The 19,491-nt window shown below is 38.7% G+C and overlaps 1 protein-coding gene across 5 annotated transcripts in view; it reads right to left on the reverse strand.

The window, feature by feature from the left end:
- Positions 1-19,491, reverse strand: part of RALGAPA2 (Ral GTPase activating protein catalytic subunit alpha 2) — a 328,251-nt gene that overhangs the window by 146,109 nt on the left and 162,651 nt on the right. For all 5 annotated transcript variants that reach the window (XM_007961465.3, XM_037993998.2, XM_073008650.1 and 2 more), the window contains 4 exons: positions 16,831-16,959; positions 7,939-8,067; positions 7,020-7,078; positions 2,879-2,987 (listed from right to left, as the gene is read on the reverse strand). In XM_007961465.3, coding sequence (XP_007959656.3) covers positions 2,879-2,987; positions 7,020-7,078; positions 7,939-8,067; positions 16,831-16,959 — 426 coding nt within the window. The remainder of the gene's footprint in view (positions 1-2,878; positions 2,988-7,019; positions 7,079-7,938; positions 8,068-16,830; positions 16,960-19,491) is intronic.

The raw sequence follows: 19,491 nt of genomic DNA on the forward strand, positions 1-19,491 counted from the left end.
AGGAAGCCCTGCCAGGGCTTGCACTCTCCGCTACCCAAAAAGCAGGCGGAGGCTTGGCTGGCGGTGGGGCCGACGACCCCACTGCCTCCTCTTTCTCCATTTCTCTCCCTCCTGGCAGAACCCCAAAGCCTCCTAGAATCCCCTGTTCTCAGAGTGGTGGCTGTTCTTCTTGTTCCTTGTAGCAACTCTTTCCCTTCCAGTCCTCAGTTCTTTGATTGATGTGCTATGTCCTTAGGTAAAACAACCCAGTTGCCACAGCAACACGGGAACTAGAAGGAGGCAGGGGAAGAGGGAAGTGGGGAGGGAGGTGTCCTCAGAGACCAGGACTTAAGTCAATGAGTTTCCTGTTATTAATAATGGTTAAAGACCCAACAACTTGGCTGCATCCTGATCCCTCTGCTTTCTTAGCAATTCAAGCTGGAGCCAGTTCTTTGACCTTCCTCAGTCCTCTTCCCTTTTACTGCTATCCAGAGGCGGGAGGATTCAGCAGGACAATCTCTATGCTGTGCTGGGATAGCGGAGAGAGTGAGAGCTCAGTATGTGGTAACCACATTGTTTTTCTGGTATCTTGTATTTTCCCCCCAAATTATGAAAAGTTGCAGAAAGATTATCTATCCTTCTACTCTGTTAGCAATTTCTATCTCTTTCCTGTATTATACAGAGATACACATATACAGTTACGTACCTCCTAACAATGTTTTTGGAAACATTTGGTAAGCACTGCAGATATAACACTAGTCCCATAAGCTTATAGTGCCATATTTTTACTGTACCTTTTCTATGTCCAGACATGTTTAGATACCCAAGTACTCACCATTGTGTTCCAATTCAATATTCAGTTCCTACAGTATTCAGTACAGTAGTGTGCTGTATAGGTTTATAACTTCAGAGCAACAAGCCATCCCACAAAGTCCAGAAACCATCTAGGTTTCTGTAATACTCTTAATGATATTCACACAAAAATGCAATCACCTAGTGACAATTTTCTTAGAATGTATCCCTATCACTATGCAATGCATGACTCTGTGTGTCTGTGTGTGTCTATCTCCTTCAATCTAACACACCACTGAGTTATTAATAGTTTTTCCATGAAAGGAATAGAGATGGGGGAACCACCTTACATTAACTATATACCTCTAGATTTAAGAAAAATTAAAAATTTTAAAACAGATCTTAGAATTGAAAAAGGGTATTTAAAAATGAATTGGGATCTACATTGATATATAATTTAAAGCCAACTTGTTTTCACTTTAATAAATTATATGTAAATATTTCTCCAAGGCTTTGGGAGTCAGGAGGTGTCCTACACACCTCAGTTGTGCAAAACTCCACACATGTGGCCAGACTGTTCTGGGTTTGGCTTTGGCAAGCTCCTTTGGTCCCTAGTCAGCTCATCCACCTCATTTGTGAAGTGGAGGTGGCACTGACACTTCCCCTCACAGGGCAGCTCTGAGGATTAAATCTGCTGACAAAGGTCAGCGGTCAGCACCCTGCTCTGGCTGGAGGGGCACTCTTCTGTGATACTGTGGTTGGATAATTTTTCCATTCCTCATCACAGGGATCAGCAGCAAGTGTTTTTCCAGCTCCCATAATACAATCACCACCCCCACCTCCACTCCCAGGTGTTGTGGAGGAGAAATGGGGGAGGATGAAGCAATGGGGGTGGTCAGAGGGTGTACTTGGGGAACAGGAGGCATTGAGTTTGGTCAGGCAGGGGCCAGATGCCAAGCCAAGGGTGGGAGACAGCACTGGCTGGTTATCCTATGCGCAGAAGCAGATAATACACAAAGGGTGGAACAGTGACTGTTGCTAGCCTGATGGCGACTGTCCCAGGCGTCAGCTGTAAGTGCCGTTGCTATTATAGCTGCGTCTGGCAGCAGCACAGAAGGGCACGCAGCAGCCTGAATGCTGGTGTTACGTGGATGGATGGTTCAGGGGTTGAACTTTGGTTCAGTGAGGCGGTCATTCTAGGGCCTGAATGCTCCTGCACCTAAGTTTCTCCACCAGTAAACTGAGGACACTTACCCCTGAACTAAAAACTTCCATAAAACCCTCAGCACAGCACCTGGCAGAGACCAGGCACTCACTGATTCCCTAAGGGTGATAATGGCAATGCTATTTATTACCACCATTTCCAAGCAGGACCCAGGAAAGGACCCAGCAGGATTTGAGCTCTGGCTTAGAGGCAGCCTAATAGCACATGTGAAAGCTCAAGCATGTCTTTAATGCCGCACAGATCTGCTTTTATTGCTGGTTCCATCACTTACACCTGTGTGGCCTCAGGCTTGTGACCTAATTTCTCTGGGCCCTGATTTCCTCTGGTATAAAACAGAAATTGCAACATCTATCTTGCAGAGCTGTCTTGAAGATTAACAGAAGTATTTAGAGTTCGCCATTACTCCGACCTAGTGTGAGTGCCCAGGGAATGGCAGTTCTTCTTCTCATTAACAGGACAAAGAGAGAAAGATGTCCTTAAAGTGCCCAAGATTCAGTCAGATGGTGAACGCTGAGGGGCCTAAATGGAAGCTGTGGAGGTCTCTCCCAGGCCTGCTGAAGAGGACACAGCACGAGACCCCACTCTCTTGTCACTCCCACCAACAGGTGACAGGTGTCCTCTTTGCGACAGGAGCTTCCCAGCCACCAGAGGAACCCATCTGGCCACTGGTCCAGGAACACTCGAGACACTGGTGGCTGGGCTGCAGCTGCCAGCAGGGGAGCAGCCATTGGTGCCCCTCCCGGGAGCCTCGCAGCACATGCAATGGGAATCACAATCCTTCTATCATTTGGGGGATAAAAAAGATGGGGCTAATTCAAACTCAAACTGTTAAATGCCTCAGATATAGCTTAATGTCCAATCAGCACCACAAACTGGTAATACCTTCAGAGTTACTCCTATCACATTGATGGCCTCTTTCACCTGAGGGTGGCTTGTACACTGTGCAAGCTCTTCACATATCCAGACCCCAAGGGAGCAAATGGCAATGCATCTTTTTAAAAAGAAGAAAACAGAGGAAAACTCTCATGAAACTTAATAAACTTTCTCGGTATTTTCAAATAACAAAACACTTTAAATCTATTTATACAAAATAGCAAAAATTGTAGATTTATTAGCAGAATGTCTTCTTGAAAGATAAAAAATCCTCAATAGGCCAATTTTCAGGACAAATAGAAATATTGATAATAGTTTAGTACTTAAATATTTAATTGAATGGTATATTTTCTGTTAATTGTCACAGCCCATGTACCACTTAGTTTTGATTTGTTTTTATTTTTGTTTTTGTTTTGAGACAGAGTCTCACTCTGTCACCTAGGCTGGAGTGCAGTGGTGCTATCTCAGCTCACTGCAACCTCCACCTCCCGGGTTCCAGCAATTCTCCTGCCTCAGCCTCCTGAGTAGCTGGGACTACAGGCGCCCACCACCACAAAATAATTTTTGTATTTTCAGTAGAGACAGGGTTTCACCATGTTGGTCAGGCTGGTCTCAAACCCCTGACCTCGTGATCCACCCACCTTGGCCTCCCAAAGTGCTGGGAATACAAGCGTGAGCCACTATGCCCAGCTTATCTAGTTTTGTTGAAACTAATAGGTTATTACATTTTACTGTTTCAAGATATTTTTGAGGAAGAATAAAAAAACATAAATCTGAGGAAACTGTCAAAAATGGAGTTTGTAATTGTTTTCTTTACAGTAATATGCATAATACCTACCACAAACATAAAACAAATGCTATATTTTATTTTAAAGTATATATAAATACAACTTTCAAAATAAATTTCACTGTTAATTCCTCTAAACAATGTGCTAGGACCAGATACTCTTTACAGAAAGCTGACCATGCCATACACATTTCTATTCTGTTTTTAACTCCACAGAAATTCGGCTTTCTGAACTAAAAAAAGAGAGAGGAAGAAGAATTGCCAAGACTTTATGATTTAGATGCAGTAGGTGTAGGAAAAAGAAGAAATCAAGAGTTTTCTCTAAATTTCTTAACTGAAAACCTGGGGGAATGGTGGGGCCATGTGGTGAGATGAAATCTGAGGGACAGTCAGCTCGGAGGTGGGGGAGGGGGGTCAGAAGCAGACTCAAGGGTGCAGTAATAGTTGTGTTAAAACATTCAAGTTGAGATGTCAAGTAGGCAGTTTAATATATAAGTCTGAGTATAAAAGGGGCTCAATGAAGAGGCAGATAAATAAATCAGCAGAAAGATGGTATTTAAAGGCTGATCAGAATAAGAGTACCCAGGAAGTCATACAGAGAATAGGCCCAGCCATAAACCCTAAGTCACTCTAACATTCATCAGAGGTTAGGTAGAGGAGGAAAGGTCAGCAAACGGGACAGAAAGGAAAGTTCAGTGAGGTAGGAGCAAAATTAGGGAATTATGTTCTGAGGAACACACACTGTTCAGGAAGAGAGTAACGAGAGACTAGCTGCAGGCTTGGTAAGTATGCGTGTTCAAGTATCTAGTATAACCTCTAAAAGAAGGAAAGGGAGCCTACGATTTAAAAACAATTGAGGTAATAAATAGAATGGAGAAAAATCCAAAAAAAAAAAAAAAAAGAAGAAGAAGAAGAAAGAAAAACAGGGGATGGGGAAATGAAGGCAAGATAAAGGAGAAATAAAAGAAGTGCCTTATTTTTAATTGGATCTTTCTTTCCTATTAAAAATAAAGTATAACATATGATAAAAGAAGTATATCCAAACAGATCAGTAATTATAACAAATGAAAATGAACCTAAAGCTTCAGTTACAAAATAAAGATCAGATGGGATAAAATTATAAAATCTGGATATATACAGTTTTTGCAAAGATATCTAAAATAAGAATATAAAAAGGTTAATTAAAAAGAATAGAAAGTATTATTTAAAAATAACTAAACCAGTGGTCTTTAAGATAAAAAAATCCTCCTTAGAAATAAAGAGTCACTAAAAAAAAATATAAAATATTTGATTCACTATATAGAACAATTCTAAACTTTTATGCAACTAATCACATAGCCTCAAAATATATAAAGCAAAATTTGACAGTATATAAGGAGAAATACATAAACACACCAAAATAGCAGGAGATTGTAACATTTTTCTTCCAGAAGGTGATCAAGCTGAAGAAAAAAAAATCAGACAGGATACAGAATATTTGAAGCCCAGGATTAAAAAAATTTAATAAACACAACTAGAAGACTATGCCCAACAAAGAACAGGGCATACATTTTTTTCAAGTTTATACGAGATATTGACAAAAACTGACTACCTAGTAGGTCATTAAGCAAATTTCAACAATTTCAAAAACTGCTGTAAGACATTTTGATCCATAATGCAATTAACTAAGACATCAGTAACAAAAAGATACCAATAGAATTCAGACAAAGTAGTAACTAGCAATAAACATGTAGTCTTAAATGTTTATATCTGTAAAGGAGAAATTAATATACTAAATATATAACCTTAAAGGTAAGAAAATAATATATAACCTTAAAGGTAAGATTGTAAAGAAAACAAAAGAAAGGATAGAAAAGAGCAGAGAGTGGGAAATAAAAGCAAATATACAATAGAGAAGTTGAACAAAGACCAAAGGCTAGTATTTGAAAAGACTAATAAAATTGACAAATCTTTAGCAAGACTACTTCAGAAAATCAGAGGATACACAAAACGTGTCAGAGATTTAAAAAGTGGATGTAACCATAGAAGTGAAAGAGATAAAATATAATAGAGATAACTCATATACCAGTATATTTTAAAATTTAGGTGAAATGGGCTAATTCCTAGAAAAGTTTGGTTCATTAATACTGTCAAAAAAGAAAAAAAAAAAAAAAAAAGAAGAAGGAAACTTTAATAGTCCTAAAATCACTGAAGAGAATGAGTCAGTGGTTAATCTTCTCATCAAGAAAATATTAGACCTAGGTAGTTTTACCACCAAGGTCTACTAAATACACAAAAATATTAATTCTAATTCTGTAAAAACTCTTTCCAATGAAATAAAATGAAATAGTACTTAACTCATTTTGTGAGACTTTATAACCTTATAATCAAATCTGATAAGCGAAGGATGGGGAAGGAATATTACAGGCCATCAATATAAAAGCAATTTTCCTGAACAAAATATTAGCCAAACCAGGTCTGGTATCACATAAACCAAGTTGAGGTTATCCAAAAATGCAATGTTAGCTTAATATTTGCAAATTATTATCAGTTTAGCTTCTGGTAACAGCAGACTAGGAAATTTGGACTAACCCATCTACTGAAGATAACCAAAGAAATTATACAAAATACAAGAGAAAAAAACCCTTAAAATCATCAAATAGCTGATAAGGCAGTGAGGAATGATGGGCTGTTGTCTTGGAATGAGGCTACAGAGGGAGCAGAACATGAACCGTTCCTAGGAGGGAGTAAGAGGCTGAGCTGGGCTTCTGGTGACCTTATGGGGTTTGAAATTGAGGATCGGAGACAGGTGTTCCCCTCCATCAGCATTCCCAGCTTTAGTCTTCACCTTGGGAGGAGAGGCAGAAACTTTTCATCACATAAGTGGCTCAGAAAACCTCATGTATCTTGGTCATAGGCTGCTGGCTACCTCAGATGCCTGGCAGAAGCAGCCAAAATGTTTCCAGACACTGCCAAATGTTTCCTGGGGTAAAAGATCGTCACTGGTTGAGAGTCACTACCCTACACATACACCAACTATTTATATTTATATATTTATATTTCTATAAATATTTGGTTTATATTTTCATTTTCTTTCTTCTTGAAAATTAATTAGAGGATACATGATTATATTTGTAATCTTGCTTTTTCTCACACAAAATAGTGTATTATGTATACTCTTCTGCACTTTACAATTTTTACTTAATAATGATACCTTTTTAAATAATCATGCAAAGCATCTTCCTGGCATCATTCTTCCTATACTTTTCAGTCTGTATAAGAGCTACGTGAAAGAATAAGTGTTTTCTTTTGTAACATTAACTACTTACACATAAATGTGTATCTTAAAATTCTAAAATAGTTTACCTCTTATTCAACATTTACCTTGCATATTCATTTGGTTCTTCTGTGGCATTCTTCAGTAAAATATTTATGAGGTAATGCTAAAAACACAAAATTAAGTAAAATAAAAACTTTTTGTCATAGTTGGTTTCCCACATGTTCTGACCATGTTCCAGGCAGCCAGGAACTACTGAAGTTCAACCAGGGAGCTCAGAGAGCTCATCTATGAGTGAGAGCCTGAGGCGAGAAGAACACTGGGCTCGGGGGAGTGGGTGGTGGAGGATGGGGGTCTCCACAGGGCCTCTCTAAGCCATTCAGCCCGTGGGAGTAGAGCGCTTCTGGTATAAAGCAAATGAGACTTCCAGATAAGAAAATCTCGGTTTTCTTTTACTTTAATTGAATTAAATGTTGTACACTGAATTACATAGTGTAATTATGTTTTATAGTTTGATTGATTCTGGGATTCTAAAAGCATTTTTGTTTACCTCAAAGTCAGCTGAGGAGAGAACAAATGCTTACTTTTATTCTCCAATAAATAATTTAGAATCTCAAATTATTAGTAGTATTTAATCAGGCCAACAACGTGATTGAGTATTTAGCTTACTTCCATTATTTCTTATAAATTAACTTGATGCACTAATGCAGTTAATTAAGTTAATAAAATTATTACCAAAGGCAATTCACTACATGATTATGATCCCTAGGCCCAATAAACAGGTATAACAAAAAACACCTGCTTTAGCTATAGCTATATAGCTATTCAGAGCTATATGCAATATGCTCTGAATTTAACACATGTATAGCCCACGAATAGCCTTCTAAAAACACCTACTGAAACATTTGAAAGATACAACAAAATTTCAGGAATACGCAGATTAATATATACTAATGGAAGAGATAATCATAAAGCTAGAATTATAAAAAGTGCTAAACTTGAGATACAGTCAAATGCATTATGTACCTTGACATCTTCAGTTCCTGTAATGGCCTCATTTACTTCTGGCACTGACTGCAGTAAAGGAATCTCCTGGTAGGTATTTGGAAAGCACACCAGAGAGCCAAGGACAGTGACAGCCTCTGAACGAGGCGCCTGCACATAAGGAAGAGAAGCACACACATTTCTCTTTTTGTAAGTTAGAAACATTAAATAAGCGACATTTTATTCTTCATCCTAGATAAAAAATACCAAACTTGGTCGAGTTACTCTCTTCCAGGTGAATATTTAAGCAAAAGAGGTTTGCCTAAACGGAAAAACAAATTTCTAAGGAATGGAAAATAACACTATACTTGGAGGTAAACAAGTGTTGTGGAAACTGATGTGCAGATTCATTCAGAATTAGAAAGGCCAATGACTCTGTCATGACTGTTTACATTGTTTTACTGCTAATGTTCTCAACAAAGCAGGGTAAAGGATATCAACTTAGTATCATTTTGCTGCTAAGAACAATTAAGGAGAATTCATAGAGAAGTAGAGATGGAGGTAACTATCAGAGGGTAGAAAGAGAAGACAAACTACCACATTTCCTGTCTATCACCAAGAACTACTTTATGAAACAACATATGATGAGATACTATATCACTATATCTAGTGAGATACTTTTCTCTTATTTGCCCAGTGTTAGAATTAGGTACATATTTAAAAAGGCACATCCAGGTGCAGTGGCTCACACCTGTAATCCCAGCATTCTGGGAGGCCGAGGCGGGCGGATCACCTGAGGTCAGGAGTTCATGACCAGCCTGGCCAACATGGTGAAATCTCATCTCTACTAAAAATACAAAAACTAGCCAGTTAGCCAGGCATGGTGGTGGGCAGCTGTAATCCCAGCTACTCAGGAGGCTGAGGCAGGAGACTTGCTTGAACCCAGGAGATGGAGGTTGCAGGAGATGGAGGTTGCACCAACATGGTGCCACTGCACTCCAGCGTAGGCAACAGAGTGAGACTCTGTCTCAAAAAAAAGAAAAAAGGCATTTCACTAGATTTCAATTCAGTCAACAACAGCAGCTGTGGTTAGCCAAGAATAGGGGATTACACAGGTCTGTCATCAGTCTACTTACCTATCTGTCCATCTATCTGTCTACTATTATGTAATAATTAAAACAATGAAAGCTCACATTTAAGGAGTTCTCACTTTGTGGTAGGCACTCTTCTAAGTGCTGAACAAGCATTTCCTCATAAAGTCCCCTCACCAACCCAATGAAGGAGAGGCTATTGTTTTCATTTTCCAGTGAGAAAACTGACACTCAAAGAAGTTAAGTAGCTTTTCAATGCCATATGGCTCCTAAGTGATCGCCCTGGATTTGAACTGAGGCCACCTAGCCCCAGGTCCAGACTGAGCCTATGGTTAAGCACTTAGGCTATAAAATCAGAGAGTTTTACTCTCTCAGAGAGATGAGGCACGGTATGTGAGGTAGGGGAGGAAAGGCAAATAACAGCTATACACAATTCAGTGAAGCACCTGCTAGGAGAGCAACATAGCATGGGAGCCCAGTCCTTCATTTTTTACCTAGCTTGGTTCCCGTAAGTACACAGGTAAATAAAAGGCAATATAAAGCACGGCAGAGCTATTCTATGGGATGAGGCAAGGACTGGTTCTGCTCAGGATGTTTAGGAAACCTAAAACAAACTGCTGCTAAGGGCCACAGAGGGGAGTAGAAATCAGGCAGGCTGGCGGTGGGTGAGGGAGCCAGCTGAGAAGGGAAGAGGCAGGTGCCCATGAGACGGGAGGCTGAAAGGGTCAGAAGCAGTTGTCTCCAAAGTATGTTCCACTAGGGCCACAACAACTGTGAAAGGGCAAAAACAAAGACTCCCAGGAAAAAGACGTTGCAGAGACATTTGGCTAAGCACAATTAAATAGAAGCATTTAACGTGTTACTGTATGCTGTGAATTTCCAAGTGAAGAAGTGTATTTCCCAAAATTACTTGACTATGAACCTGGCTTTCTTCCTTCCCTTTCCCCCAGAGTATCTGGGGAGATTACTGTTCTGAAGAAGACTTTTTGAAATGCTTGTCCTGAGGTTAGGAGAGAAAAGTCTGGGATGACAACTCAGATGTGTTCAGAGGAACTGAATGCATGCGTCTTTGTGGAGTGCACAGAGAGAGAAGTGATGACAGAGGTCGGAGCCCTGAGGACGTAGAGACAGACAACAGGAAGAATATCACTACCAACCCACAGAAGTCCTCTTTGTGCCCCTCCCATGATAGCCTCCCCTCCCCCAAAGTAACCGCATTCTGCAGTAACACCACAGATTGGTTGTGTCTGGTTTTTCAATTAAATAAATGAAATTAGAGTATATGTTCTTTTGTGTCTGACTTCTTTCACTCATTATGTTATGTAACTGATCCTGTGTTTTCATTGTATATAATAATCCATCTTATGTACACACCATAATTTATCTGTTCTATTGCTGATGGGCATTTGGATTGGCTCTAGGTTTTGGCCGTTACAAATAATGTTGCTGCGCACAAGCATCTCCTCATCTCTTGGTGACTTGGGTGAGCCATCTGTGCATCTCCCTCTCCTACTGCCTCAGTGGGGCAGACCTACCTAGCAGGGGTACTTCAAACTGGTAATTACCTTGTGCTAACTGAAAATTCTGACTGAGCAAGTATGCTCCAGCCCAAACATCTTTCACCAGTTCCTCTACAATTTTAACCTCAAGTTTAAACAAGAAAGTACTAATACTCAGAGTGTGGTTCCTTCATGTAACTCTTACATTCACATTCTCATTCATATTCTCTCTCTTTTAAAAAAACATTTTGGAAGGCTACTTTATTAATTTTGTGTTGATTCTTTTTTTCAACTTTACTAAAGTATAATGAATAAAAATTTATATATTTAAAGTATATACAGCATATTTTGATATACATATACATAGTGAAATGATTACCACAAACAAGTGAATTAATATATCACCTCATATAGTTAGTTCCTTTATGTGTGAGTTGTGAACATTTAAGATCTACTCTCTTAGAAAATTTCAAGTTTATAATATAGTATTATTAACTATAGTGACCACACTGAGATCTCCAGAACTCATTCATTCTGCATTACTGAAACTTTTGACCACTGAGAAACATCAGTGGTCCCATCTCCCCCGACCCCAACCACAGCCCCTGGGAACCACCATTCTACTCTCTGCTTCTAGGAGTTGGACTTTTTTAGATTCCACATATAAGTGACACCACACAGTATTTGTCTGAGTTTGGCTTCTTTCATTTGGAAAAATGGTTCATTCATGCTGTTGCAAACAACAGAATTTCCTTTGTTTTTTGAAGGCTGAATAATATTCCACTGGAGATATGTACATTTCCTTTATCCATTCATCTGTCAACAGACATTTAAGTTGCTTTCATATCTTGGCTATTGTGAATGCTGCTACACTGAAATGAGAGTGCAGATATTTCTTCAACATACTGATTTCAATTCCTTTGGATATATACCCAGAAGTGGGATTGCTGGGTCATATGGTAGTTCTATTTTCAACTTTCTGAGAAACCTCCATACTGTTTTCCATAATGGCTGCACCAATTTACCTTCCCACTGAAAGTGTACAAGGGGATGAAAATGTGTAGAAAAAATGGTATGATTAGCATACCCAGTACCCAACCATTCACTAACCCAAACACTCATGTGCAATATTTGAAAACAGAATTAAAAATCAATTCATGGCTGTAACATTTATTCCTACTATCATACCTCAGGCAGATAGTAAAGAAAAATGTATATAATATTATGTAACATTGATATATGTGTTAAAGACCAAGCAAATTCGATGCCTTTAAAAGGCTTAAAAGATAAGGCACTCATGTCTCTTTTATTGTAGTTTCAAAGAACATAACACTTTTTTCTTTTTTGCAAGCTGGTTTTGTATTTCATCCTTTCTGAATTTTTTGAAGCAAATTCCTGGTTTATATTTCAGTACTTTCTTCCCTCCACATTTTCTAGTTTGTGTTTTTCCAGGTTCTGGTTATTTCTTGGTTATTTATTTTCCTACCTTGGCAACACTTTTTTATGTGAATTTGACCTTTACATTTATCTTTATACCATCTTTGATTTGAGTAGTCTCTATTGTGTTGATTCTTTCTTTCCAGCTTTACTAAAGTATAATTAATAAAAATTTATGGGCCAGGCGTGGTGGCTCACGCCTGTAATCCCAGCACTTTGGGAGGCCGAGGTGGGTGGATCAGGAGGTCAGGGGTTCGAGACCAGCCTGACCAACATGGTAAAACCCCATCTCTACTAAAAATACAAAAATTAGCTTGGCCTGGTGGCGGGCACCTGTAATCCCAGCTACACAGGAGGCTGAGGCAGGAGAATTGCTTGAACCCAGGAGGTGGAGGTTGCAGTGAGCCAAGACTGCGCCACTGCACTCCAGGCTGGGCAAAAGAGTGAGACTCCACCTTAAAAAAAAAATTATATATTTAAATGATATACAATGTAATATTTTGATATACATATTGTTTTAATATACATATTGATCCCTATCAATAGGTTTTTAACCTGTGTCTTTGGGGATGTGTTGGTTGTGATGTCAAATCTCATCCTAGTTTTTTCTGTCAGAGGCCTCAAATAAGGAAGAATCACTATTTTGGTAAGTAGTGATCACAGAGGGAATGGAGCAATAAATGGACATTATATATTGCAATCTAGGCAATATATAATGAATTCAAATAAAAGGAGAATTTTTTTTTTAAAACGTGTACGAGAGTTCTCTTTCCTCCACATCCTTGCCAACACTTATCTTTTGTCTTTTTGGTGAAAGCCATCCTAACAGGGAGGTAATTATCTCACTGTGATCTTAATTTGCATTTCCCTGGTGATCTTGAGCATTTTTCATATACAGCAGTTCCCTCTTTTTTGAAGGGGATACATTCTAAGACCCCCTCAGTGGATGACTGAAACTGTGGATAGTACTAAACCCTATATATACTATTGTTTTTGCAATACATACATACCTTTGAAAAAATTTTAATTTATAAATTAAGCACAGTAAGAGATTAGCAATAACAGCTAATAATGAAATAGAACAATAATAACAATATGACAGCATCACTACTCCTGTGCTTTGGGGCTATTATGTAAAATAAAGATTACCTGAACACAAGGACTGTGATATCACAGCAGTCCACCTGGTAACAGATACAGCCACTAAGTGACTAATGGGTGCGTAGCAGATACCGCGTGGATCCACTGGACAAAGCAATGATCCATGTCCCGGACAAGATGGGGCAGGACAGCTCAAGGTTTCATCAAGCTACTCAGAATGGTGTGCAATTTAAAACTCTGAATTATTTCTAGAATCTTCCATTTAATATTTTTGGACCACCACTGACTGTGGTAACTGATATCAGAAAGTGAAACTGAGGATAAAATGGGGCTACTGTACTATTAGCCAAATGTATGTCTGTAAGGCTACTTTAAGGGCAATCAGGCAAGAGAAAGAAACAAAGCGTATTCAAATAGGAAGAGAGGAAGTCAAATTATCTATTTGCAGATAACATGATTGTATATTTAGAAAACCCCATCTTCTCAGCCCAAAAACTCCTTAAGCTGATAAGAAACTTCAGCAAAGTCTCAGGATACAAAATCAATGTGCAAAAATCACGAGCATTCCTATACACCAATAATAGACAAAATCAATGTGCAAAAATCACGAGCATTCCTATACACCAATAATAGACAAGCAGAGAGCCAAATCATGAGTGAACTCCCATTTACAACTGCTACAAAGAGAATAAAACACCTAGGAATACAATTTACAAGGGATTGAACTGCTCAAGGATATAAGAGAGGACACAAAAAAATGGAAAAACATTCCATGCTCAAGGATAGGAAGAATCAATATCATGAAAATGGCCATACTGCCCAAAGTAATTTATAGATTCAATACTATTCCCATCAAGGTACCATTGACTTTCCTCACAGAATTAGAAAAAACTACTTTAAATTTCATATGGAACCAAAAAAGAGCCCATATAGCCAAGACAATCCTAAGCAAAAAGAAAAAAGCTGGAGGCATCACGATACCTGACTTCAAACTCTAGTACAAGGATACAGTAACCAGAACAGCATGGTACTGGTATCAAAACAGACATATAGACCAATGGAACAAAACAGAGGCCTCAGAAATAACACCACACATCTAAAACCATCTGATCTTTGACAAATCTGACAAAAACAAGCAATGGGGAAAGGATTCCCTATTTAATAAATGGTGTTGGGAAAACTGGCTAGCCATATGCAGAAAACTGAAACTGGACCCCTTCCTTACACCTTATACAAAAATTAACTCAAGATGTATTGAAGATTTAAACATAAGACCTAAAACCATAAAAACCCTAGAAAAAAACCTAGGCAATATCATTCAGGACATAGGCATTGGTAAAGACTTCATGACCTAAACACAAAAAGCAACTGCAACAAAAGCCAAAATTGACAAATAGGACCTAATTAAATTAAAGAGCTTCTGCACAGCAAAAGAAACTATCATCAGAGTGAAGAGAAAACCTACAGAATGGGAGAAAAATTTTGCAATCTAACCATCAAAGGGCTAATATTCAGAATCTACAAGGAACTTAAAGCATTTTATTTTTTAGAGGGAGTTGCGCTCTGTCACCCAGGCTGGAGTGCAGTGGCGCGATCTCGGCTCGCTGCAATCTCTGCCTCCCAGGTTCAAGCAATTCTCCTGCCTCAGCCTCCCAAGTAGCTGGGACTACAGGCGTGTGCCACTACACCCAGCTAATTTTTAAAAATTTTATTAGAGACGGGGTTTCACTGTGTTAACTGGGATGGTCTCGATCTCTTGACCTCATGATCTGCCCACCTCAGCTTCCTAAAGTGTTGAGATTACAGGCAAGAGCTACCGAGCCTGGCAGGAACTTAAACAAATTTATAAGAAAAAAAATAACCAACCCTGTCAGAAAGTTGGTGAAGATTATGAACAGATATTTCTCAAATGAAGACATTTATGTGGCCAACAAACATGAAAAAAAGCTCATCATCACTGGTCATTAGAGAAATGCAAATCAAAAAAACCACAATGAGATACCACCTCACACCAGTTAGAATCATTAAAAAGTCAGGAAACAATAGGCCGGGCGTGGTGGCTCATGCTTGTTATCCCAGCACTTTGGGAGGCCCAGGCGGGTGGATCACGAGGTCAGGAGACCGAGACCACCCTGGCTAACACGGTGAAACCCTGTCTCTACTAAAAATACCAAAACTTCAAACTGGGTGTGGTGGAGGGTGCCTGTTGTCCCAGCTACTGGGTGACAGAGCAAGACTCTGTCTCAAAAGAAAAAAAAAAGTCAGGAAACAATAGATGCTGCAGAGGATGTGGAGAAATAGAACACTTTTACACTGTTGGTGGGAGTGTAAATTAGTTCAACCATAGGGGAAGACAGTGTGGTGATTCCAGGCTGAACTCAAACTCCTGATCTCAAGTGATTCTCCCACCTCGGCTTCCTGAGTCTCCTATAGCTGTAACTATACTTACGCCACCATGCCTGGCCTCTTCTTCTCTTTTACCTTTCTTTCCTTCTGCTCCTGTCTCTTTTCACTTCTCTTTGTTTTCTAATTTATCTTTATAAGAAAAAGTTAGTGTGTGAAAGCACCAACATGAAATACCAGCTACAGGAAGTATTTTTAAACAGTTTAATTTAAAACCAAGGGCTTGAAGTTTGAATTTACCCTGAAAAGAAGAAATAAGTAAAGTGAAAAAGTAATCACATATCAAACAAGCTTTAGGTTGTTGGATGGCCACACTGATTTCGATACCAATGCTTAGCAAATAGTAAAGCTAATTTTATTTATATCATTTGAAGAGGCAAAAATAACTCTGAATATGTAACAGCTTAAAGAGCACAAATGGAAAATGTCCTTTCATTTTAAATGTATAACAGTATTCTCTCAAAAAGGCATTAAGATATTGCTTTGGCCATGTGCAGTGGCTCACACCTGTAATCCTAACATTTTAGAGGCTGAGGCAGGAGGATCATTTAAGGCTAGGAGTCTGAGACCAATCCGGGAAACACTGAGGGACTCCAATCTCTACAAAAAATTTAAAACTCAGCCAGGCATGGTGGTGTGTATCTGCAGTCCTAACTACTCAGGAGGCTGAGGTGGGAGGATCACTTGACCTCAGGAGTTTGAGGTTACAGTGATCTAGGCACGATAGCACCACTGCGCTTCAGCCCAGGTGGAGAATGAACGGGACCCTATCTCTTGAAAAACAACAACAAAAAAAGAAAAGAAAAGAAAAAGATACTGCCTTAGTAGTAGAGGTAAATGTAGAGAGTAAAAATAAATTTTCTGCAGCCCTTACTGATCATTTAGTCCACTTCTAATTTTTATTACAAAAATTCTGCCAAAGTATTCTGGCATGTTATTAGGAGAATACATATTCACTTCTAGTTAAGATTTTAGTGTTCTAACATTTTAAGAAAATATTTTCTATGAGACTTATAATAACCAAGATTTAATTTAAAAAAATCATACTGCTAATGTACATTTTAAAACTCTCTATTTTAGACATTTATGTCTGTGCCACCATTTACTGGAAAATGCTAATAATATTCTAAGAGACAAGTCCTGCTTCCGACTGTGTAAATGTGCTGAAATATTAGTGAGGATATGATTTCTCACACTTTGGCCTTTTGATGAAACGCCTTTCCAATACCAGTGTGTCATCTTTTCCTACAATTTCACACATCAGCTGCCAGGGTATCTACCCTGAGAGCCCAGTTTCACATTGCACTAATGAGTCAACACCTGTTAAGAGTGGAGAAATCTGAACCTTGTTAGCGATTGTGAAGCCTCTTGGGAGCTGGGATGCTGAGCATTGTCATACTCACCGTCAACATGTCTGTGCTAAGGACCCTGGCAGCGGCTGTGATGAAGTCCCCCACCAGCATTGAGAAGCCAGGAAAACCCAGGGAGAAAAAGCGGGGTGGACAGTGCCTTATGATGGTGTTTAAGATATCCTAAAAGGGAAGATAAGAAAACACAATTGTAATGTTCAAACACAAAATTCCAAAGTAGTGTTTGTAGTGGTACATATGACCACTGTATAATAATCTAAGACAGCACAGATCACAGAACATTTTCAGTGAAAGAGATATTGGAAACTGAGTTACTCCAAGGGTTATTGTACCTATTTCAAAGGTGAGAGATTGGAGACACCAAGTTGTAAGATGAATTATGCAAAATCTAAACCATGACTCTGAGACTAGACATTTCCTCTGTCTTCCATGTAAAGGTAGGCTCCTTGGACAAGCTACAGGAGTAATGAGGTAAATATGCAATTAAAACCCTCAAATATCTATCACTAAAACAAAACATATGTCCTGTCTTTAGCTTTCAATTTGCCACAGTTAAAGCACACAGTTACATTAAAATATCTTAAAGTAGGCAAAGAGATGGACAATTTCACTCTTCAGATAGTTTTATGTGTTAAGAAATGGGAATATGCAGAGTGCTAAGGTAATGTTGTAATGAGTGAAATGCTAAGGTCAGGGAATCAGCATGGTTCTGAATATATGTGTGATCTCGGTGCAAGTACAAAGTGCACTAGTGGCCTTTTGCACAGAGTGCAGTGTGAAGAGTATCATCTGCCCCAGACACCTTGTGTTCCTGTGTCTGTGATGGCCTCTCAATGATGGCTGGATGGCCCCTCACCCCTCAGCTCTGGTCTGAAGCAGATATCTAATTCTTCCCTGTGGCAGATCAGGGGTCCACCACTGGACAGCATTCATGCCATCCATGGCCAGGCCACATCTCTGAAGCCATCTGTGCAAGCGTGTGTGTGTATGTGTGTGTGTGTGTGTAACAGAAATTAGTAAGAAAACCACAAATCACAAACTTATGCAGCTGTTGGCCATGTACATTAATCAAAACACACACTGAAGTACAGTCGTGTCACTTTATGACGAGGATACATTCTAAGAAATGTGCTGTTAGGCAATTTCATCATCTTGTGAACATCATAGAGTGACTTACACAAACCTAGATGGTAGACGCCTACTACACATCCAGGCTAAAAATATGCACAACATGTTACTATACCGAATGGTACAGGCAATTGTAACACAATGGAAATTATCTGCATATCAAACCACATCTAGACACAGAAAAGGTTCAGTAAAAATACAGCACTATAATCTTATAGGACCACCATCATATATGTGGTCTGCCACTGACTAAAATGTTACATGACTATATTATAGTTATGTGACTTATAGTTTCACAACTTTAATTAGAGTCTCAATATAAGAGTAAGAAGCAAAACACACACACACACACACACACACACACACAATCCTAGTTTCTCTTCTTAGATTTCAGTGTGGTTATCTTAAAAATCCTTAAAAATAATCCTGATTTAATTCTATCAGTATCACATTAGAGCAAAGCAGTAGTTACATGCTAAATTCTAACATGTTAAGTCTGTCATAATAAAAATAACCTCATTTAACAACTTATCTTCTTAAAAAAATTTGTATATGTTCACAAACCATTTTTCCTAAGACTTTTTTTTCCTTACATGGGTCTTAGTTTCTACAAATCTTGACCTTTACATTCTTAAAATTACTGTATAATGCTTAATTCAGTAGAGTTCACATATAGTAAATAGTTTAGCAAGTACTAATTCAAAGTTTTAGCATTTCAGCAGACTTTTTTCCTACACCAGAAATAAACAGATAGATAGATAAGTAAAAAAGGAAGGAAGGAAGGGAAAAAAAACCATGAACCACGCTTCTTCCAGGTTAATGTTTAAGCCTACTTTAATCACGTCCTTTGATACACTTTAAGGTCCGTATCAGTCAAGGCAAACATTCTAAGGGACCGAGCAGATGGATGCTGCAGTTTAGAAAGTGTGTGGTAAACTCAGGATTCAAGAGTGGAACAAAAGATCCACCTTTTTCATAATTAAGCCTCTGATTAATGCCCTAGGCTCCTCACCACACACCTGTAATTACTCACAGAGGTACTCATTGTGCTGGGCCTTGTCTCGGAATATCAGGCATCAAGCTATCCGGCAGCAGATGGAAGCACATTTCTGTTGACATATGTTGCAATGAAAGGATTCGTGCAAACCTGGCTAGCAAGGTAGCAGAATGCCATGCATTTGAAGATTAATAATGCAAACAACCATGATGTTAACTTTGTTATGTTTGTGTTAATTCCATCTGTTGAGATGGGAAACTAAACCTTGAAGCTTGTGGGCTTTAAAAATCTTTAGCACATATTTGAATCAAATAAGCCCATTTTCACCACTGGAATTTAGAGTTTTAATTAAAAAATGCTTTTCTAGGCTAAATTTATGGGAATTATGAACTAAATCCTTTAACAAGCTAACACCACAATTTGTAAATGAATCCATTTTGCATCATAAGATTTGTACATATAAAGGCAATAATCTGTAAAATAGGGCATTCAAAAAATATTACTCAGTTGCTATACTGATGCTAAAGACAGTAGATAGGCATGTAGCTGAGATAAAGTCACATGGCTCC

The sequence above is a fragment of the Chlorocebus sabaeus genome, chromosome 2 (genome assembly GCF_047675955.1).
Source record: "Chlorocebus sabaeus isolate Y175 chromosome 2, mChlSab1.0.hap1, whole genome shotgun sequence".
NCBI lineage: Eukaryota > Metazoa > Chordata > Mammalia > Primates > Cercopithecidae > Chlorocebus > Chlorocebus sabaeus.